Genomic DNA, 24,061 nt, shown 5'->3' with positions numbered 1-24,061 from the left:
TGGACAACAACAACAACAACAACAACAACAACAACAACAAAACAACAACAACAACAACAACAACAACAACAACAACAACAACAACAACAACAATAATAATAATAATAATAATAATAATAATAATAATAATAATAATAATAAGAAGAAGAAGAAGAAGAGAAGAAGAAGAAAGAAGAGAAGAAGAATGACCATACCCAGGTTTAGCATTGGCATTTGCAATTCAAAGACTTATAAGTTACAATTTTGCAAGTTTTCAAATCTTTAGCATTCTGAATCGTTTTACAGCTCCATCAGCAAGGAAAGCAGCAAGCAGGCTGAAAGCTTCAATTAATTCATTATAAAGAAATCAGCCCTATCACCCTATGGCTTATACGAGACTTGTCACCATACTATGGCTTATATCAGACCTGCCCAGTATAAAAATGTGTAGAACTACGAGTTTTTGGCTCCAGACAAAGACCTGCATTTGCCTCTTTGACTCAATAAATCTTGTTGAAAACGAAAGTGAAATTCCTTAGAACCAGATATTTAGGACTTTGGAGCATTTTCGGATCACGTTGAGGAAAATTCATTTATTTCTACATCTATTTAAAGTGACTTTTCCCTTTTTTTTCCCACTTGTAAACTACAATTTTTAAAAATTTCAAGTTGGCAACTCTGCTTATAGCCACCAATCCGACGAAAATAGAAAGAGAAAAAACTCTGCTACATAAGAATAAATAAATTTATAATAATATTTCTACTTTAACCCCTTTAAGGTGAAACTGGTAAAACGCAAGATTTTTAATATTCACTTCCCCAATGTAATTGCCAATTTATTTTTCTTCAATTCTCTGAAATCAAATTAATTTTCCTGCATTCAAAACGTTCCCCGTTATTCACAATTTCATTATTTTCTTGTTAAAAACAATTTCATTTCATTTCAAACTGCAACAAGCAGGAAAGCAATGCTTGTGTTAAAACCTTCCATGACTTTATGTACAACCATATCCAAATAGTCGATGCCTTATGTCGATGTGCTATATATATAGATAGATATAAATATATGGCTTAATGAGGATTAAGTAAGTACCATCCAAATATCAAATTATAAGCATCCCATAGCATGAGTTATGAAAACCAATTAAAGTATATTTGCTGCTCTTAATTCGAATTCTACTTCACAATCATTAAATTTATTTTTCTTTTCTCTTTTTTTTTTTTGGTTTTAATTGGTATATCTCTATCATTAACATGAAAAAATATATGGTAATTTTCCTAACAGTTGGCATCTCTGAAAGTATGCATGATGCTATCAATGCTGAAAGAAATAGATGGAGGGTTTCAGGCACACTGAATTCGATCTTGGGTCAAGTCAAGTTAGGTTGTTTTGTTTTTGTTTTATTTCTGACCTCCCGGTCCACCCTAGGTAGCTGGGTCTGTTACATCTAGCGGAAAGTGTTTTGTGAAAGACTATTGTTCTATCCAAAGGGTAGCAAGCAGTTGCTATTGTCGATTTCACATCATTGAAACTGGGATATATTCTGGTTTCATGGGATGGGCCTGATGGCTCTAAAGGACTTACACCTACAATGCTGGCATCCTGATGGTTTGATATCATGCGACTTACCAACTATCCGACATGCCAACCTCACAAAATGTGTCAATTTGAAGGACATAAAATGCAAATTCCAAACAAACCAAAAGATGCATAATCTAGTTCTCCCCCCAATTTCATGATTAAAATTAATTGTTGTAAACTATTCATGGCATTGTATAAATACTCTTCATCTCATATAAATACAAGGAAAAGGATGGCCTGCCAAATATCAGTAATTGTCAAAGATGTTCATGTATTTTTTGAATTGCCACCATTGTAATTTTCGTAAAGGTTGGCATCTCCAAGTATGCATAATGTTATTAGTAATTTTCAAAGATTTTTGTATAGTTTTCGTATAATATTGGCACCATTTTTACATTAAAAATTTGTAATTTTCGTAATGGTTGGCAATTCCAAGTATGCATAATGCTATCAGTAATTTTCAAAGATTTTCGTATAGTTTTCGTATAATATTGGCACCATTTTTACATTAAAAATTTGTAATTTTCTTAATGGTTGGCAGTTCCAAGTATGCATAATGCTATCAGTAATTTTCAAAGATTTTCGTATAGATTTCGTATATTGACACCATTTTTACATTAAAAATGTGTACTTTTCGTAACAGTTGGCATTTCTGAAAGTATGCATGATGCTATCAATGTGTTGAAAGAAATAGATGGAGGGTTTCAGGCACACCCAATTGTTTGTTTTTGATTGCACATGCTGAGTCAATAATATAAATAAATAAATAAATAAATAAATAAATAAATAAATAAATAAATAAATGTATGATTGAAATGAACTCAGGGCAGTGAATAAGATATAGATAGATATATGTATATATATATATATATATATATTATATATATATATATATATATATATATATATATATATATATATATATATATATATATATAATATATATTATATATATATATATATATATTATATATATATATATATATATATATATATATATATATATATATATTATATATATATATATATATATATATTATATAATATATATATATATATATATTATATATATATATATATATATATATATATATATACCCTTAAAACGTCATCATTTTATAACAAGAGAGTAAAACTTGATCAGCCGTTAAACAATTTACTTTCATTCTCCATAAAATCCATGTAAATATATTTTTACTATTTTCTTTTTCTTCTTTTTTAAAATCCGTTTCAGTACAGCGAATCTCACTGCACAGACTTGTTCTATTATACAAATACAATGTATAAAAATGAAATACCTAACATTATTTTTTGAAGATGTTTGAATTACTTTTATTTTTTTCATGTAAATGATAGAGATATACCAATTAAATAGAACATAAAATTAAATCTACCTACAAAAAAAAAAAGAAAAAAGAAAAGAAAAATCAATTTAATGTTAAACCAATGAGAGATTTTTGTTAATGATCATAACTTTTTACTGGTGTCCATTATGAAAAAGTTATTATCAAATATAAAATTTTGGGTGCCGTAATATTATTTATTAATATTAGCATTTATTTTTTCAACCTAAAGTTACCTGATAATGCCTGACACAAGATATAAAAGAAATTTATTCGTCTTTCTTTGTGAACTGGTATATCTAAACAACAACGACACGGTTACAACAATGGAAAAACAACTACAATGAGATTTTTTTTAAATGACACAAATATAAAAAAAGACGTCCAATTTCAAAAGAACGAAAAGAAATAAGCATGAATTCCATTATAAAAGAAAAAGGCAACGAAAATAACCAGAAAAAAAAAAAAAACAAAATAAAGAATGAAAGAAAAAAGCTACGTCCAATCATGAAACCAAAAATTTTTTTAAACAACAAAAAAAAAAAAAAAAAAAAAGAATGAGAGAGAGTGAAAGAGAAAACTGAAAAAAAAAAGAATACAGTAGAATGTGTATTGATTGGTAAATGACATTAAAATTAAAGCACATGCGTTAAGATTCAGAACAGCTACTCACGATTTGCTCCTGTCATGCAGATAGGTTTTTTTTAAAAAGAGTAAACAAAAAAATTGAGTAATGAAAATGAGACATAAAATAGCAGCTGCAATGAAAAGCGAAATAAATATAAAAACACTTATTTTAATTTTAAAATCATTGAGGCAATATTCATATTAGCAGCCATAACAACAATAATTAAGTCTGCAAATAAAATGAATATAATGCAGTATTAACTCATATCAACAAAACATGAAGAAATGCAGTACAGTTATCATAAGCTGACATTTTCATTCAAGCCAGGACATCCATTCGTACATTTGCTACGTCTTCAGTATTCATAGCTACCAACTTTTCCAAGAGCTAAAACGGGACACCCATATAATATGCACAATAAAGACTGTCATGACCCAAAAACACCAGTTTGTTTGGACTAGTATAATATAACAAAATCTAGATTTAGAGCTTTTTCTCTGTTCCTTGTTTTAATTTTCTATTAAAAAAACACATAATTCTTGGATTGCATTATATATATATATATATATATATATATATATATATATATATATATATATATATATATATATATATATATATATATATATATATATATATATATATATATATATAACAGTCCAATGTTTAAAATTTTTCTCCATATTGCCATATCGGGACAGACCCGATTTCATCAGGACAGTTGGCAGCCCTGCCAGGTGTATTCAGCACACACAGGGATGTCAACAGTTTAGCAAGTGAGTATTATAGACTACTAATATTCAACCCAAACTGAACCCAAAGTAATTCCGTAAATCATAAACATAAGGGGTACAAAAGAACGAAAAAACACTTTTGACCTATGACAGAAAAAGAGAAAATTAACGATGAAATACAGTGGAATCTTGATAAACTCAACATTGCACAGACTAGAAAAATTGGCTAACTTTAACTCTCTCCCTACCAGGCATTTTCAGGATTTTCCCCAAAAACTTCACACCCAACTAACACAAAAATAGATTTTTTATCACTCAATACAAATAATTTCTTTAGAAAAACGTGCTTTACAACACACTTCATTTTCTTTAAATGTTATGATGTACAAAGAGAAATTTGAATAAGAAAAATGTTGGTTGTACCGTAATGAATGTGACGATTTTCCTATAGTTGGTAAGGAGAGGGTTAAGAAAGTTTTGACTTTATATCCATGTATTGATGGAACACTGATATAAAGAACAGAAAATTTGGGACCAACAAGAGGTGTTGACTATGCAGATTCCACTGTAAGGAAAAGACGAGCACTGATAAAAAAAATAAAAATATTCAAATGAAATCCAATAAAAAGCAGTGCATGATAGGATGGAAAAATGAAAAGAGAAAATCAATTCGGCATGAGTCTTTTCAGCATGGGCTTATTCTTGATTAAATTCCTCAAACTCAAAAACAGAAAAATATAAAGAAACTAAATATGATTTTTGACTTAGATTAAAACACAAATAAATGGAGTGCCAGGTGAAAATAAGGAATAAAAATATCACGGTGTCAAATACTCAAACTCGGAATCCAATCGACACAGCAGACTCCATCTGTCTGGGAGAGATAACCAACGAGAGAGAGAGAGAGAGAGAGAGAGAGAGAGAGAGAGAGAGAGAGAGAGAGAGAGAGAGAGAGAGAGAGAGAGAGAGAGAGAGAGAGATCGGCGAACAGTTGCACACTTGCCAGTGAGCCATCCAGCCACTCTCTCAGCCAATTGGAGTGTAGCTCTCTGATACCGCAATATTTTTTATTCTTTGTTTCCAAATGACAAATCATTATTGATATAATAGCTCGCTACACACTTTTTCTGGATCATATTCAACACAAATGAAGGCAGGGGAAACGAAAAGAGGGTACGAACGAAATCATGTGAACGTGATAAGTGGTGTGAAAACTGGATGAAATAGCGAAGTACAGAGCAATGATACAAACAGTAGAAATAAAACGAGTGAAATATGAAAAAAAAAATAATAATAAAATAAATGTGATACAGTTTGTACACGGTTCTGCTGTTTCAACTAAAAGTTTGTATATTCAGTAGGTTATTGTAAAGACTTCATATGACACAATCTAAAAAGTCCTACTCATTGTAAAGACTTCATATGACACAATCTAAAAAGTCCTTCTCATTGTAAAGCCTTCATATGACACAATCTAAAAAGTCCTACTCATTGTAAAGACTCATTGCACATCTAAAAGTCCTACCATTGAAAGCCTTCATATGACACAATCTAAAAAGTCCTACTCATGTAAAGCTCATTGCAATTAAAAAGTCTTTCATTGTAAAGCCTTATATGAATCTAAAAGTCACATTAAGCTTAATATGTCAAATCTACTACTTTCCGAATTTTGAGAGAAAAAAAAAAGTTTTTATGTGTCAACTAAAATATAAATTTTTTGGCAACATTTGGCAGAAATTTATAAATTCACAAATTTAGAGAAGCATACAGTGAAAGCAAAAATAAAACCCCCAAATAAGAAGCAGAAGTATCTATTTTAAAATCTCACTGGTTCCAAAGGGAGGACTCTCACCAAGTGATTTGAGGTTCGAATGATACAGCATTTTAGAATGAAGACAGCAAAATCCGAAGTAAAGAAACACATGGAAATCTTTCAAACCAGACACAGGAGTTTAATTGGTTTATTTTTATCCAATATGCAAATCATCACATAGTTTTATGGACTTCATCAAATAGTCGATTACCTCATCACATACATAGTTTTATGGAGTTCAAATAGTCGACCACCTCATCACATTTATGGACTTCATCAAAAAGTCGACTACCTCATCACATACATAGTTTTATGGACTTCATGCATAGATTATTACTGTTACATTTTCTTGGCATTTCGACAATATCAACAAAGTAAAGTCACATCTCTCCAATCCGAACACCTCCATTCCCAGCATCTTGCCCGGATTACAGACATCAGACATCCGGATAGTGGAATCGGTCCCTAAAGTGTACACATAAAGAAGGAAAAAATCCGTCCCCAGACAACCTGTCCGGATAATGGAGACATCGGGATTGGGGAGTTTCGGATTACAGAGATACGACTGTACAGAGAATTGAAAAAAATATATAAATTGCAATATTCTATAGATGACCAATATCACATGATATCTATGTACATCATACATTATATATATATATATATATATATATATATATATATATATATATATATATATATATATATATATATAATTATTGTTGTTCACCTGAAAAATAATTGAAACAATTAATAATCAATAATCATTATGACAGAAAGTACAGTTCTCTCCCCATAATTGCATATCAGATAAATCTTCTCTCAGATTCACTTTTATCATTTACCAAAACGGCAATGACAGATCAATAAAAACACTCTCGAACAAGACGCCCAGATAATTGAAAACACACAATATGTTTTGAGCATGTTTTAAGCTTCTATGTTTAATCAAAAGTTGTTATTCTAATTAGCAAGAGGGTGATTTAGAGGAATGACTTGCACGGGGTGAACATTTTTTATAAGTTCTCGGCTGTGACCTATCTGTGGCAAACGAATTTAGAATAAAAACTTTTTTTTAAACTCAAGAAATTGTCATCCTAGAAGAGGAAGGCTGATTTCTTGTATATTTCTATTTATTTTGTCTGGCACTCTACCATCAGAGAAGTCCCGAGAGGGACTCAAGACAGTTACTACAGTTGATGATACCACTTTTTTTTTTTTTTGAGAGTCGGATGACGTTGATTGTAGAGCGTACCTCTCCTGGCGGGACAGAGTTGTCATAAGTTAGGTCGTGGGTTCGAATCCTCAACGTCGCAAAGTCTTTATTCTTTATTGTCTTCTGGCAATTTTCTACTCACTTCATTTCTTGTCGTCATCAGAGTAACAGTACACGATCAAGATTTAGCACTTGGTCACAGTAAGCACATACCCGTGAACACACCTAAAATATTCATCAAGAGATTGAAGTGAGGATGGAAGTGTCAGAAGATGACAATGAATAAAAACTTTTGCGTCGGCAATGCTAAAGTTTGTATTCTCTGCCATCATCTGACACTGTCTACTCACCTTATCTCTCGCTATTATCAACATAAGTGCCTATTACGCTCATGTTTCTAAAATGTTCTTCACAATAAAGAAAGGAGTATGACTGAAAGAAAAACTGGAATTTTGAACAAGAGACAAGCAAAGTTGAACATGGACAATGCCCGAACACAATTGGACAGTACAAAATACAGTCAATTAAAAAAACAAAAAACAAACACAATGGCAGTGAGAGCGACATCAAATTACCATAATTCTAATCTTTCCATTGCAAGGCAGGGTTCGATTTTGGTCTAACCGGAAATTATATAATATTGTGTCGTTTTCAAACAGAAAGGAGAAACAACAAGACACTGCAATCAAGTCTGGCTAGCATTACTGCTACTGCTCGTTTGGTCTGGTTGTAAAAACAAGTCAAATATGATGTTGAGTTAAGATTCAACTTGAACCCTGCTTGTAAATGGTTAATGTGGACACGGATCTATAGACTGGACAATGATTGAAGGCGCAGAAAAACATAAAATAATGACCGTGAAAAGTACAAAGACATACAGGCTTTAAAAATAAAACAAAATTTATAATAGTAATAGGTGATGCCTGCCTTAGACCAATGAATAGAACTAAACCCCCATTGGGATGGAATCTGAAAACTAACAGAGAGAATAAATAGATGCATTGAAATGTGATCATATTTGAATGTTTGATACAGAGAGAGAGAGAGAGAGAGAGAGAGAGAGAGAGAGAGAGAGAGAGAGAGAGAGAGAGAGAGAGAGAGAGAGAGAGAGAGAGAGAGAGAGAGAGAGAGAGAGAGTGATACCACTACCCAGTGCAATTGTGCTATGTGATGTGATGAATAGTCACCCTTATCCTATCAATCTCTGGTTATATTTCCACAACCCACCATCAGTCACGACTGTATAATAAGTTGTTAGTGTATAGAGGACAGGAAGGAGGGGGGAGGGGGGGGGGGCGTTTAACTGCATGTTTATATTGTGGAATAATAACGTTAGTAAAAAGATAAGGTTATGCATAATAACTATAAGGACAAAAGATATTTATTCATAAACAACCTTTGACTGGAAAAACACCTTATTCACCCTAACAAAGCCATTATCACATTATCTCATTCGTCTGTTGTGTTTCATTCATCCTGTTTTGTTGATAAAAGGGGAAACCTGAAACGCCCACATTATCTGTTTTCGTATATTAAATTGAAGCTTACATTCAATTTCACATGGTTATTTATTTCTTCGAGCTTCGAGCAGCAACATTTACATCCCCTATTTCTGAACTGAAACATCTCTATCCATGTCAAAGGTTGTCTATATGAAACCGATTCATTTCTTCCCTTTACAAATTAAGAAATATGGTCTTAATCATGGGGGGGAAATGGGATGTATTGAATTAATTAATAATGTACCACACCAAACAAAACCCTTGTTTCTTGTTGAGGTAAAGAACAAGAAAACAGATATGCACAGCCAATACTGCATAAATAAACAATAGCGCATTGATAGGACAGTGACAATGGCAAACAATACATGAAACAGAAGAAAGCCAAGATTTAAAAAAATCGAAATAGAGAAGATTTTAAAAAATATATATATATATTCTAAATATAGTTATGATGGAATAAAACACTGAATAAATAACCTTTTATTGTCCAGTTCAAATCAATGTGTAAAAAATAAATTAAGATAAGAATACTATCTATTATTTTGGCCCAGGAATATCAATCAAACCATTGTCTGTTCCGATGCATACGTCTTAAAAGTTTCCACAAAGTACATTTGCCTTAACACACAAAGGGTCCAAGATCGATCTCGGGTGCAGTTGAAAATTCTTTGTTCTATCCCCCCCCCCCCCCAATCCATATTCTACCCATCAATTGCTATTGATATTGTCCATGTCACGATAAAGAAACCGGGATAAACTCCGGCTCCATAAGCCTAATGGCTCTGAAAGACTACTGGTGAGAGCAAAACAGAACTCAATCTATTGTGTTGTGGCTCATAAAGTAATTTTTCATTGTTGAAGTAATACTAGATCCCTTTCCCTTAAACTGACTAAATATCATCAGAGCCGCATATAGTAAATATTGTGGCTATTACTTGTGACAAAGAAATGAAAACAACTATCTGTCATTTTCCAGGGTACTCAGCTGTCATAAGGAAACAGGCCGTATATATGACTTAATAAAAAGGAGGGTTTTGATCTCGAAACGTTCCCTGTTTGGTATTTTGTTCTTTTTTCAAGCTGATATATTCATATTTGTTTATCACTTTTTAGTCCACAGCCTCTAGCGGTTTATAAATAAAATGACTTAGTAACTATGACTTAGTAACTGTGTTTACTCGTACAGTTTTTTCCCCTTTAGACGGTCCGAGCCAACCTTGTTTCCTGTTCAGCCAAGATGCCAGATAGTACTCGATACGTAAAAATAGTAGAGACTAGCAAAAGTGAGTTTAAAAAATGCCACTATTACTACGCGTATGATATTGAAATTTTGGATAGATGTAAGTACAAGGATATTGAAATATGGTAAGCCATAACATTACAGCATGATAACGTGGTAGTGATAGCTTGATAAATGATAACAATTAGTGAGATAAATACAGGACACTTGTGTACAATTAAAGAAAAATTCTTATATAGAGGTAAATATAGAATGAGATTATTAGATATTTTCATACCCTTAAAAAGGCAGGACTTTAATTACTAATACAATTTATCTCATAAGGTTATGATTTTTTTATAATTTCTATTTTTTCGAAACCTTATTAAAAAAAAAAAAAAACAACTGATAAATGACGAGGCTTAACTCCCTTTACCAACCATTTTCAAGATTTTTTCAAAGCATGTCAGACTGACCCAACACAATCATTGATTTAACACTCAAACTCAGAGATAAAAAAGACATACTATAACATAAATTTGTGAAGCAAAACACAATTTATGAAACAGGATTAAGTCTTTATAACTATAACAAAAATTTCTCTTCAAATTTTGTGAAGTACGAAGTAAATCTGAATGAGAAAAACTTTGATTGTATTGTATCGAATGTGAACCATTTTCCTGTTGTTGGTAAAGAGAGGGTTAAAGAACATCGTACAAGTAAAAGGACATAATAGAATGACGATAAAACAATGAATACAGATTGGTTGTGCATAAGGAATCCTGATATTATCACATGATATTTAGTAGTCATACTGTGTAACATTGCAGGAAAGGATTGGGAGGGAAAAGGAAGTCCTCACCAGACTCCTTACAAGCACAGACAGACACGCCCAAAGATGTGGACCTACAACCACAACGCATTGTTACACACAACACAATTAAACAGCACAGTTTGCTGCTTGTTGTTTTTTGTTTTTTTTATGACACTGTAAACACACTCATTATTTAACACATGTGTTGTGTTGTGTTGTTGGCTGCGTGAGATTCAGTAGAGAGCACACCAAGACCTAGTTAGCAGTGGTGCTGCCGTAGTGCTAGGTGTTCAGATACTCACTCTGAGCGGGGTACTGTCCAACGCTTGATCTCTGCTGCTGCTGTTGTTGTTGTTGTTGCTGGTGGTAATAGCCGCTGCCTCTACCGCCGCTACCTCCACCACTTGAGTAACTAAATCCTCCGACATTGCCTGTGCTATTTCTACTACTATCTCCATATCCTGAAGAGCTCCTGGGACTGTTATTTTGCTGTATTTGCTCATAATGGTGATATTGCTGCTGTTGCTGTTGTGGTGGTTGCTGTTGTTGTGGCGGTGGCGGTGCTTGGTGAGAAGGAGGAGGAGGATTACCGTAACTGTAAGGCCTCTGACTGTAGCCAGAGTCACGCTGTCCATAACTGGAACGATTCTGCTGAGAGTTGTAACTGGGATCAATCCCGTATCCTCCGCTTGATCTGTTACCACCGCCACTGCCACTGCCAGGTCTAATTTGCACTTGGTCTGGTCCGGGATCTCCGTAACTGTTCCGGCCGCCGGAACCACCACCGCTATTTCGGTAGGAGGACGTGGAGGTAGGTGAGGGATGAGAGGTGGAGGAAGGGGAGGCAGCACTTCCACCGTAGCTAAAAGGGGCGTAACTGTGTGAGCTGGAACGCTGACTGCCTTAAAGGGCAGAATAATGATAATTATGACAGGTTGTAAGAAGGAAAATAAAAGATGGCATTGGGGTTTTTAAAAGAAAATGGAATCATGAGGTCCAGAGATTTATCGGGTTCCTATGATAATGATAATGATAATAATAATAATAAAATATAATAATAATAATAAAATAATAATAATATAATAATAATAATAATAATAATAATAATAATAATAATAATAATAATAATAATAATAATAACTCCATTTATAAGGTGCAAGGATTTATTCCTCAAACAACAAGGTTCATGGCCCAATACATCAATCAACTGAACCTCTAAAACCACAAGATTAACTGCACCAGTCAACACATCAATCTGGAATGATGTCGGTTATAACTGCATGAGATGAATAGAGTTTTTGTCGATTACAACGGGATGAGGTAAATAGAGTTTTTGTCGGTTATAACTGGATGAGATCAATAGAGTTTTTGTCGGTCATAACTGGGTGAGATAGAGTTTTTGTCGGTCATAACTGGATGAAATGAATAGGGTTTTATGTACAGATGACCAGAGAATTGAGGAAATTTGAAGATTTTGAACTTAAGAAACAAAACTCCCTCCGTTCAACTCGAGTTTTATAAGTAACGACTTAGAATTGAATTCAAAGCAACCATTTCATCCCGACATAATACCAGATGATGGTGACAGGTCACATATGTCAAAGAATAAACCCTTGTGTTTGAATTTGAAAGATGATGTAAATATTTCATGGATATAACCATGAAGGTGACTAGATTAAAGTAAATAATTTTTTAAAAAGAAAAAGTAAAGAATAGACAATAAGCAAAATAAGAAATGGTTTGTTTTTTGTTGTATACCTTATAAAAAAGCTGTGACGTTTTTGTTCACTTTCAAATATCAATCATCTGTTATGCAAGAATCTTTTATAAACATTCTCAACTTTACGGTCATGTCTTTGTCATAAATGATGAAATAAATGTTGCTCTTATAACCGTAGATCATACAATATTTAGAAATCTATATTACATACCTCAAAAATTAATAAATAATTATCACCTAAGCTTGACATGACAAATGTGACCCACCGTTTCAAAGCGGTATTATGTCGGGATCCACTCGGTGAGGGAAATTAAATTTATAGCCACCAATATCAAACTTGGGTTTAATTTCTCTACGTCATGCTGGAGTATAAATACTATTTTTTGCTTTACAAAAGCTTCTAAGGTCCAATTTCTCATCATTCTATCTCTAAATTCACTTTCTGGGGTCTGAATCATCCCGACATAATACCGTTTTGAGACGGAGGGTCACAAATGATAAATGTTTACAGAATGGAATTTTCCAGACCGTATATATCACATTGAAAATTGATGCATCTGAAAGGCATTGATTCTCAGGGTTATTTATGACAATGATTATGATGAACAGGGGGATGAAAAATAAATCAATAAACTCCAGGAGCAACCAAGGGGAGGTAAAAAAATAAATTATTAAAATTCTGCCCATTTCTAAACCCTGCGCAAAACAAACCTGCAGTAACGTCATTCATGATCCAGAAGCACAAACTACAAAAATAAATAAAAATGGAAAAAAAAAAAAAAGAATACAAAAGAGGAATTTGTTTACCTAGTACAAAATAAAACTATAAAAAAACCCACACAAAATACAAACTACAAGACCCAATACCAAGCAGAGTGAAGAAGAGGATGGCAAAATATTTTATACATTGTGGCCAACTTTTGAAAGAGTGTTAAAAGGGGACACCCTACCACACACATTACCATCATGACTCCAAATCAAACAGTGAGTATGTGTGGACTATTAAATAATATAATATAATCCAGATTTAGAGATTATTCTGGTCCTTGTTTTGATTTGCTAGTCACAAAATCATAGCCCTGGGACATTCTCTGGTCATTTCTACACATATAGTCTAAAAAAAATTTTATTAAAAAAATAAAAAATAAAAAAATCTCCAGATTGCCAAATCAGGACAGTTGGCAGCTCTGTATAGAATTTAAAACTAAAAGAAAATGTAGTCAAGATTAATTCTGAATTGCCAAGATGTGAATTTATCATTGCCAAGATGTGAATTTATCGTTGTCAAGATGTGAATTTATCACTGCCAAGATGTGAATTTATCATTGCCAAGATGCAAATTTATCACATAGATAGATGATCATATTTCACCTCATGCAAGATACACACAAACATTCAGTCAATTTGCAGTGTGGACTACGGGGTAAACATAATATATTGACGCGGCGCTGGCGTCGTTCTCAAACATTGTAACAGGAAAGATGGAAAGCCTGAGTGCAGTAAAAATAACATGATTTAATACCACATGACTTAACACAGGAACATGTGCAATGGTAACACAGGAACATGTGCGATGGTGGTTTTTTTTTTGTCTCTCTTGTTCAATTTTGTAATGTTAGAGAATGGCACCATTGTCAATATTATACTGTTAAACTAAAACAGGCCTCTCCTCAAATTACAAATCTTTAAGCGGGACGGAGTAGAAAGGGCATGGGGAGATTAAATTACTTTTTTAATTCACGGTGCATACACAAATGATTGGACAACGAAAACAACTAAAATAGTTTCTTGTCCAATAGCACACACACACACACACACATAGTCAAGGCCAACAAACAACATACATGCAAATTGAATCGGTTCATAAAAAGAAACCCTGCCACTCTTTACCGTATTCACACAATTTCATCTAAATCAAAGGGGAGTTGGGCAGGACTGCTGCAATTTAGTTGTGACAGCAAAAGACGATACATGTTTACCAACCTTAGTTTTGTTTTGTTTTATAAAAGAAGTTTTCAAAGCTAGAGTCAATTTTTCAAAAACGGGTAATTTTCTTTTTCCCAATACGATTTAATTTTAATAATCGCAAACTTCAGCACACGAGCATTAAAACAAATTGAGGGCTTAAAATAAGTGTAATTGTAATTCTATTTTTTGATAGTCTTAAGTACAAAATCTTTTGGTAAATCTAATGCTTGTGTTACGTGTGCTGATTGGTTGGTTTTTCAAATAATTCTTTTTTGTCTGAAATAGAAGATTCTGTTAAGAACTGATGATTAAGAATATGAAAAACGATGAATACGTACATATATGCATTTTACAGATATAATAAATTATCAATGATTAATTATTAATTATATTGATAAATAAATAAAAATATTCAAATTTTACGAGTAAACGGATTTGTGTAAGGCTATCACCTACCTATCCCGCCTTTCTGGGAGTCGTATACAACATTGGCCGAGGACCTCTGGGAATAGGGAGAGGGCTGATCTACTGCTGGGTCATAATCACTGATTTTACCAGGTTGCCTTCTTGCCACAACTAAATTTTGCCGAAAGATGGATGAAAGGAAGGATGGATGGAAGGAAGGAAGGAAAGATGGAATGGAGGAAGGAAGAAAAGATGGACGGAAGGAAGGATGGATGGAAGGAAGAAGGATAGATGGAAGAAAGGATGAACACAAGGAAGGAAAGATGAATGGAAGGAAAGATGAATGGAAGAAGGATGGACGGAAGGAAGGAGGGATGGAAGGAAGGGAGGAATTGGGGGAAAAAAGAGGGGAGGTGAGAAAATAGGGAAAAGGAAAGGGAGGAGAGAGGTTGGGGGTAGGAAGGAAAGGCAGCAAGGGGTGGTTGGAGGGGGGAGGGGGGATTTGTTGGCATGCGAGTTTTGTAGGATTATAAGGGAGGACGGGGAGGACGTGGAAGAGGTTGGTTGGGTAAAGGGAAAGCGTTAGAGGTGGGGAGGGGGAAAGAGTTAGAGGTGGGGAGGGGGAAAGAGGGGATTGAAAAGAAAATGATAAAAAAGTGTTAAGAATATCTCTCACAGTAGTAACGTCATACAATTAATTGATTCATGGTCCCAACAAAGAGAGGGCTGGGGTTACAGGGAGTGGGGGAAAAAGAAGGAGGGAAGGTTAAGAAATCGAACATTTTCATTTAAAGAACTGAAAAAAACAAAAATTAAAAATTTTTAAAAAAGGTAGAAAAGAGAATGAAAAGTTTCCAAACTCAAAAGAACTCCTTGTCACCGTTTGAAAGAAAATAAATAAATAAGGATAATTTTGATTTGCAATAAATCTCAAGAAAAAAAATGAATAAAATAAGTTTCTAGAAGTAATAAAATACCAAAATCAGAATGTTTTGGGCTAAAAACCCTTCTTCAGCCAATAACAAAAACATAAAAAACATTATTACATCATTTAAATTCCAGACAGATGGCAGAGAAATATATCTGGCATGTCTTGTCCACAACAAATATGATCTCCTTTCCTCCTTTTTTTTTTTTTTTTTTTTAAAACTCAATATATTTGTGTCACTGGAGTGGGAAAAACAAAATGGTTGAAATCCATGCCATCCAGATCTTATTTGGGGAATGAAACTGGCTGGGAACAGTAAGCTAATCAATGATTCAATAGATCAATCAATCAATGGATTCACTAATCAATAAACAATGACAAATTGATTCACACGTTTGTTAGTTATGGCAGAGATGTCAACCTCAAAAATTTGAAATATGCAATTTGGTAGTGAAAATGTGTAATTTCCCTTTTTTAAAATGTGGATCCAGCGCAATCCTCATTTCATTAATATCAATTCAAAGAAAGGGAGGACATCCTCGTAAGATCCTCGTGCTAAGGTAAGCAACCCACGTATTCTTTTAACTTAACCTAAGAAAAAAAAATGAAACCTAGTAGTACCTTTAACTAACCTCAAGAGGAAAAACAAACACCCTAGGACCTTTACTAAGACTTATAACCCTAATAGAAAAAAAAAAAAATTCCTCCGACCTCAAGCTGACCGAATAGGAAAAAAAAAACCCCTAGGACTGCTTTGCACTACCTTTCAATACTTCAAAAATGGCGGTGGAGAATCGAAACAATGGTCATGTTAGGAAAATTGAAACTGTCACTCATCTATCAAGATTTGTTCTACAGTTTTTAAAATGCTACTTTATACTGAAAAATGGAATAAATAAACCCTTGACAAAAATCCACTGTGAAAATATTTTAAAATTTTTTCATATTGGCACCATTTTTACATACAAAATTTGTAATTTTCACAACAGTTGACACATCTGGTTAAGGACCTATCGGCTTGGGATTGATTTAGTTTGTGAGAATGTAATTTTCCATTGATCATGCCAAAAAAAATGAAAAAAAATAAAAAATCATTCATCAACATTCCAACAGTTCCAATGATTAGTAATTTCCTTTGGAAAAGGCTCTCACTCTTTATGGAAAGGTTCTCTTTGGAAAGGTTCTGTTCTAGTCAAAATGCTACTCTACCTTTCTTGGTTTTTCTAACACCTTTCTTCCTTGCTAGAAAGTAACACCACGAAAACAAAAATTGTTATAAGAAAAGAATCAGTTCTCTCCGACATGTACATATATGCAGGTCTGACATCTGAACGCAATTATGGGCCTAGTTTAATATTGTAGTAACGGACAATATTTTGTGTTTTTTTCTCTCAGATTGCCATTACAACAATGAGGCCATAATAAATTGGGTTATCAGACCTGCAAATAGGTGCACATCGGTTCCGTCTGAATCAGAATTAACTCAAACAAAATGCAGAGAGCAAAAAGAAAACTTGTTAAATGAAATACAATTCAAAAACAGAGGAAAAAAAAAGTGCAGACAAAATTAAAAAGATTCGTTAACTTGACACAAATAATGAAGCGTTGAATAACCGCTGTACAGAGAATTCTATCAACTGAGTAATAAAGACAAGCCTGTGTAAATTGCATTATCATCACAGTAAAGAGAAGTGCATTGTTCAGAAAGCCACAAAGTTAAAGAAAGCAACGAAGAAAAGTTGACAACACTCAAAAACAATCCATCAGTCACTTCACCACCAACGACACATGAAGTCAAAGTGATACAAAAGCTGTTAGAAGCTGTGGACAGTAGAAAGTCAATGGAACAAAATACCAAACACAGAATGTTTCAGGCTCAAAACCCTTCTTCAGCCAATAACAAAAACAATTAAAACATGAGTACATCGCTTAAAGTCTAGAAAGACGGCAGAGAAAAGCTTGGCAAATTTTAAGTGATTTCTTTTGTCGTTATTTAGCTGAAGAAAGGGGTTTTGAGTCTGAATTGTTCCATGTTTTGGTATGTTATTCTTTTTGAAATCTGTTTTATTCGTTTTTGTTCAACAAGACACAAGCACAGTCATAGCATTTTTGAAGCCACACAGACAAATCACACCACGTCAAGCTTGTTGAACGGAAGAAAGAGGACACAAGACATAATTCTTTTGATTCATTTCACCATTCCAAACAGACTCGTGTTCGTGTTGTTATGTCATAGAATCATAGAATCCCTTGCCACGACAAGCTGTCTTGGACTAGGACGATTTCATAGACTCATGAAATTCGACAACTCACAATTAAAATAAATTTTTAAAAAGAACGGACTAAAATTCAGTGCTGTTGGTGACAAAAAGTGAAAGAGGAGGAAAATTTTGAACAATTGCCTCAAAGCCCCATTTTTACTGCACTAACCCCCACTTTCAGAGCAATTGAGATGATAAACTACTCTTACATTTATACAAACAAAAGAGTGATAATGGAGAGGCTTTGGATGGGAACAATACAGACAATGGACGTTTCGTAATGTCTGTATTGATCCCATCCATGGGTGAAAGTTACTCAATGATATTAATCCTGCAAAGGCAGGTGCTCAGAAAAAAAAATCCTGCAACTACAAATAAGAGGAAAAAACAGGAAGTGCGGTTAATTATATAAATGCCGGTTTTTTTCATTTTCGAATTCCGGCCAGACAAAAAAAAAACGGCGAGACCTCTTTTTCAAAAATAAAAATCCGGCCATGCCGGATTTTTCCGGCGAACTTTCACCCATGATCGCATCGGAAGCTTCTCCATCACTCTTTCGTTTGCATTTCACGATCTCAGGCTTCAGGCAGCCTCCATCACTCTTTCGTTTGTATTTTACGATCTCAGGTTTCAGGCAGCCTCCATCACTCTTTCGTTTGCATTTCATGATCTCAGGCTTCAGGCAGCCCTCACCACTCTATCATTTTTATAATAGAGTGAGGAAATTGCACCGATTATTAGTTCCACATTTGATTCTTTAAAAGGAGGCAATTCCTCATCTGACCCCGTAGAAATCCATCAGTACTGAAAACCAGTGGCAAAGGAAGGAATGACCCATCATCTCAAAACGGTATTGCTTTGGGGAAAACCAGTCGACAAAAATAGATTGAAGCATTTATGTAGGACAATATCCATTAAACGTGTTCAACACGCTTTACAAGATTTGAAAGTTTTAATATTTAGTGACAAGAAATGAAATGTAATTGATCTTTATGCTAATCTTATGTACTTTTTATTTTTTAATACGGGTGGGGGGGGGGGGGGAGAAAGAGACAGCTCATTTGTAGAGTGCTCGCTTCAACGCAAAAGTATCGAGATTGATGATGGGTAAAGTCGCAATTATTTTTTTTTTCTGACCCCCTGTCCACCCCAAGCAGTGATGTGGGACACTTGGCAGCCCTGTAATACCGTTTTCAGGGGATGGGTCACGAATCCAAAAATGTTTTTTTTAAATCCTACAAGTCACTATCCTCCTCACCTTCATCCACTTGCTCGTTGGGTCTTTTATTCTCCATGGCCGTCCTCTGTTCCCGAACCCCCCAGTATGACACGTTGGACTGGTTAGCTGTGTTCTGGCGTATACGAGCCGTCTCAGGGTCATCGGCCACTGATGTCTTCAACCCCTTCTGTTTCTCAAAATCTTCATGGTATTTCACCTGATGAAACGAAAGAATAAATAAGAGAGGAAGAATAAGAGGCAGTCGATATCACTAATATTCAGTTTAATTCAAATTCAAGAGTAATAATAAGGAATAAATACAGCGGTCTGTGTCTATTAGTGCTCCGGCTACGAACATGATTCAGAATGTCTACTATATAAATTTACCCCTTTAACTCACTCAACCCTAACACCGACTATATCCGTAGTATACCCGGGGTTACTTTTACCCCATGCCTATTTATTACATTTTTCCGAGTCAAATTATAGGCGTAGTATCAAAACTAATGTTTTCAATTTTTGCATGTTAATGATAGTTGAATAAAAATATCTGTCTATGTACAGGTTCATTTTTAATACATTGTTTCCCCCCAATTTTGAAAAGTAGCAAAAATCTCTAGGATTAGGTGAGTTAAAAGCATGCTCATCAAAAAGGTCTCCTCTTATAATCACACTCAATATACTATCAAACTTGTTGTTGACTTTTTCTCAAGACATTTAACCCATAAAGTACTTCAATACAAAATAAAAAGCTGATGCTTTAGTCTTCTGGCACTTTTCTACTCACTTCATTTCTTGTTATTATCAACATAAAATAAGTGCCTGCTCCACTCACTTTTCTGAAATAACATTCACCCCCAATATCGGAGCTTACTCACTTGGTATCTCAATCGTCTCTTATGTTATATGTTTGTGTTGAGAAGATTGGCTATTAAGCACTGGATCGTAGACAAACTTTGCAGAGTTTGTGTGTTGAACCCATGACCTCAGGAAGTCGGGAGATGGACTCGGGATAGATACTAAGCTTGATACTACTTTTTTCTTTTTTTTTTTTTGAGTGGTGGATGGCATCGATTGCAGAGCATCCCTCTCACAGCCAGGCGGAGTTGTCGTCACAGAAAGGTCGAGGATTTGAACGCTGCATCGCTGCAAAGTTTTTATTCTCTATTTGTCTTCTGGCACTTTTCTACTCACTTCATTCCCTGTTCATTTTCGATAAAATGACCTACAGGCTACAGGCAATTTCAATTTTGCTGACATACTTTTAAACAAAATTTAAAAATCCTTTCTTTAATTTTCTTCAGGATTCCCAATGACTCAGTTGGTAACGCACTCACATCGCTAGCAAAGGAATCAAGATCAATCCCAGGTGCAGTAGAGATTGTTTTTGGTTCCGACCCCCCCCCCCCCCCAGTCCACCCAGCATTGACTGGGACATCTGGTGGGAGGTACTTTGTGATAGACCGGCGTCCTATCCAAAGGGTAACAACAAACCATTGCTATTATCTGTTTCACAGGGATGACCTTCAGATCCAATGAAAAAAATGACTGTGAAGGCTACTTTAACTGTCTTTGTCATGATGTGAATCGTGACTGTTGTGTTTCGTGAGAGCCATAGAATGGCTATATTGAATCTTTCTAAGTTTTATATAAATAACCCTAACTTTATTTTCTTTTTTCTTCTTCTTTCTTTCTTTTACTTTATTTCCTTGTCCTCAGTAGCTCCAAATAACCTCAAAAGTAATCAGATTCTAATCTTATTCCAACCAAACAGTGCACTTAACTGGAGATATCAGTTATTAAGATATTTTAAAAAACACGTCAAAATACAAAATCCACCTTTTGTGTGGCTGTGTGGTATTAAACTCGTCTTCGGACTGGAAGGTCCACCACGGTTCGAGTCCCGTTCTGAGTGGGGCATCGTTGAGTCCTTGGAAAAGACTCTTTACTCACATTCCCTCACTGTACTCAGATGTAAAATGAGTACATGACCGGCCGTTAATAGCATTGTCTATCACAACAAAAAAAAAACCCAAAAAACCCAACAATTTAAATTGTAATATCCCCTAACAGGAATCATGTCTCTTCCTACAAGTTAGGTGTTGATGTTGGCTAGATACCCTTGTAAATCACTTTGAGCACATTTAATGATAAATTCTCAATTTTGTAATTTTTTATTTTTGTTTGTATTTTGCTTTTTGTGGCAATTAGAAAAAGCAAAATTATTGGAATCAACACACACACACACACACAAACACACGAGTGAGGACCAGGACAGTAAGGTAATACTTGAAAGATCCAGAAAGAGTAGAGGGTGTGGTGGGGAAGGAAGGGGGCGGAGGGTGGGATGGGGGGGAAGGGGGTGAGTTTTATGAAGAAGGGTAGTAATTTGTGTTTGTGTATTTGGTATGAGGTGGGCGGGAATGAAGGTTATGAGTTGTTTTTTTTGGTGATGAGGATGAGAGAGGGGATGGAAGAGCTAGAGGGAGGATGGAGGAGGAAGGGTAGGGAAGAAGCAAGAGAGAGCGGGGAAGGGGGTAGGGGAGAGAGGAGAGGAAAGGAGGGGGTGACACGATCAAGAACTTCTTGAATAAAATCTATGACAGAAAAAAAAAGAGATGGTGTCAGTCTGGGTGTAAATTTCCACTTTTATAAAACCTCAAAACAAAACAAAATTTTGTCCATGGAAAGGTCAAAGGTTAGAAGTGAAATTGTCACTCTTAAGCTTTTGCAGCTGACGTTGAATTGTGCAAGGAGGGAGGGGGGGGGGGGGGAGAGAACTTGACCTTTAATCTGTGAGGCAGAATGTCTTTTAAAATCCTACTTTTCCAATAAACCAGTAAAAACGGTTGCTCTGGGAAAGTGAGCTGTTTCACTAAGAGAGATCTGGAGCGAGGCATGTGACTCACATTTATGCCATAGATGTATTGCTGTTGGGGGTCGAGATAGCTTAATTGGTAGAGCACTAACTTCACATGAAAAGTGACCGAGATCAATTGCTGGTGAAGTCGAGTTTCTTTATTCAACAGACACCCCCCTCCCACCCAGCAGTGATTGGGTAGCAGAAGTTAGCTTTTAGATCTCGTTGAAAATACTTTGCGATAGACTAGCATCCTATCCAAGGAGGAGCAAACAATAGCTATTGTCAGTTTAGGGCAGAAGAAACTGTGATAAACTTTCGTCCCATGTGCCTGATGGCTTTGAAGGACTGCTACTTGCATTGCTCTCACAGGTCCACTGGTTCAAAACACCGGCCTCAACAGTTAGAACCAAATGGATAAAACGTTTAAAAGGAAAACTATGACCTAAAAGAAATTCAATTAAATTTCTAAGCCATAAATACTCGTTGAGTCTACATTCCTGTAAGTCCATAGCCTCCATTCAAACACCCAAGGCATCACGTGCAAACAACTGTGGTTGAACCTCAAACATGACCAACACAACTGGTAAAAAAAATCAACCAAAGACTTGCAAAGGAAGGACATAACGATCATTATCATCACTAGGCAAAGGGGGGATAACTCTTGAATCATCACTCTTAAATAATATACCAAACTGAAATGTTGGCTGTTTTTAACACCAAAGGACATAACGATCATTATCATCATTATGAAAAGAGGGGGGGGGGGGGGGGGGTTAACTCTTGATTCATCATTCTTAAATATCACTCTCTATACAATATACCAAACTGAAATGTTGGCTGTTTTTAAGATGAGTGGCCATCTCAGGCGTGATGGCTACAGAGATGATGTTGGACTTGTGCTGCTCGTATTCGCTGTGGTATTGGATCTGTGCTTGGCAATAACAGCAAACAACAACACCAACAAATATTACAGATCCAAAAAGAGGCTGTATCGAATAACATTGCAAAAGCCCATATTATTATTATTATTATTATTATTATTATTATTATTATTATTATGGCATCTTATCGTATATTCAAGTTTTGTTAAAAATATGCACTTATCATTTATCAATTCTTACAACTTAGAAGAAGAAGAAGAAGAAGAAGAAGAAGAAGAAGAAGAAGAAGAAGAAGAAGAAGAAGAAGAAGAAGAAGAAGAAGAAGAAGAAGAAGAAGAAGAAGAAGAAGAAGAAGAAGAAGAAGAAGAAGAAGAGAAGAAGAAGAAGAAGAAGAAGAAGAAGAAGAAGAAGAAGAAGAAGAAGAAGAAGAAGAAGAAGAAGAAGAAGAAGAAGAAGAAGAAGAAGAAGAAGAAGAAGAAGAAGAAGAAGAAGAAGAAGAAGAAGAAGAAGAAGCATCCCAAAGAGGCCCATGTTTTGTATTTCTTTATCCAAAGAATTCATTTTCTTTCAAAACCTATAGTAGTCAAATTGTGGCCACCAACTTTCCTGTAGCAAATAAAACTCACAGCACTCTGAATCTTGGTGTTCTCTGCAATCCTCCTGTTCTCGGGTGTGTCAGCTACCACTGTGTGTTTGGTTGTCGGGTAGTGGCTGCACATTAATGAGGGTTAGGGTGAAGGGTGGGGTAGGGGGAAAATTTTGAAAACATATTAATGAAAAAAAGCATTGAATTGATGATGATGATGATGATGATGATGATGATAATGATGAAAACGGTGACGATGATGATGATGACAACGACAACAACAATGACGATAACAATCAGCAAATGCTTTATTTAAACGACACATTCATCACTCAACAGAATATATTAAAGATAAGGGAGAGAGAAAGAGAGAGAGACCTGTAAATGAGCTCTATTTATA

General features: G+C 34.7%; 1 protein-coding gene across 2 annotated transcripts in view; it reads right to left on the bottom strand.

Annotated features, from left to right (window-relative positions):
• LOC144958132 (LIM and SH3 domain protein F42H10.3-like) overlaps positions 1-24,061 on the bottom strand; it is a 125,896-nt gene that overhangs the window by 13,769 nt on the left and 88,066 nt on the right. For both annotated transcript variants that reach the window (XM_078889867.1, XM_078889868.1), the window contains exons 3-6: positions 23,702-23,786; positions 19,371-19,548; positions 14,975-15,094; positions 11,133-11,732 (exon numbers count right to left, since the gene is read on the bottom strand). In XM_078889867.1, the coding sequence (XP_078745993.1) occupies positions 11,133-11,732; positions 14,975-15,094; positions 19,371-19,548; positions 23,702-23,786 (983 nt within the window). The remainder of the gene's footprint in view (positions 1-11,132; positions 11,733-14,974; positions 15,095-19,370; positions 19,549-23,701; positions 23,787-24,061) is intronic.

Source organism: Berghia stephanieae, chromosome 12 (genome assembly GCF_034508935.2).
Source record: "Berghia stephanieae isolate SIO BIC M18660-M18661 chromosome 12, UCSD_Bste_1.3, whole genome shotgun sequence".
NCBI lineage: Eukaryota > Metazoa > Mollusca > Gastropoda > Nudibranchia > Aeolidiidae > Berghia > Berghia stephanieae.
Note: the sequence above shows the minus strand (reverse complement) of the source record. Positions and strands in the feature narration are given on the sequence as shown.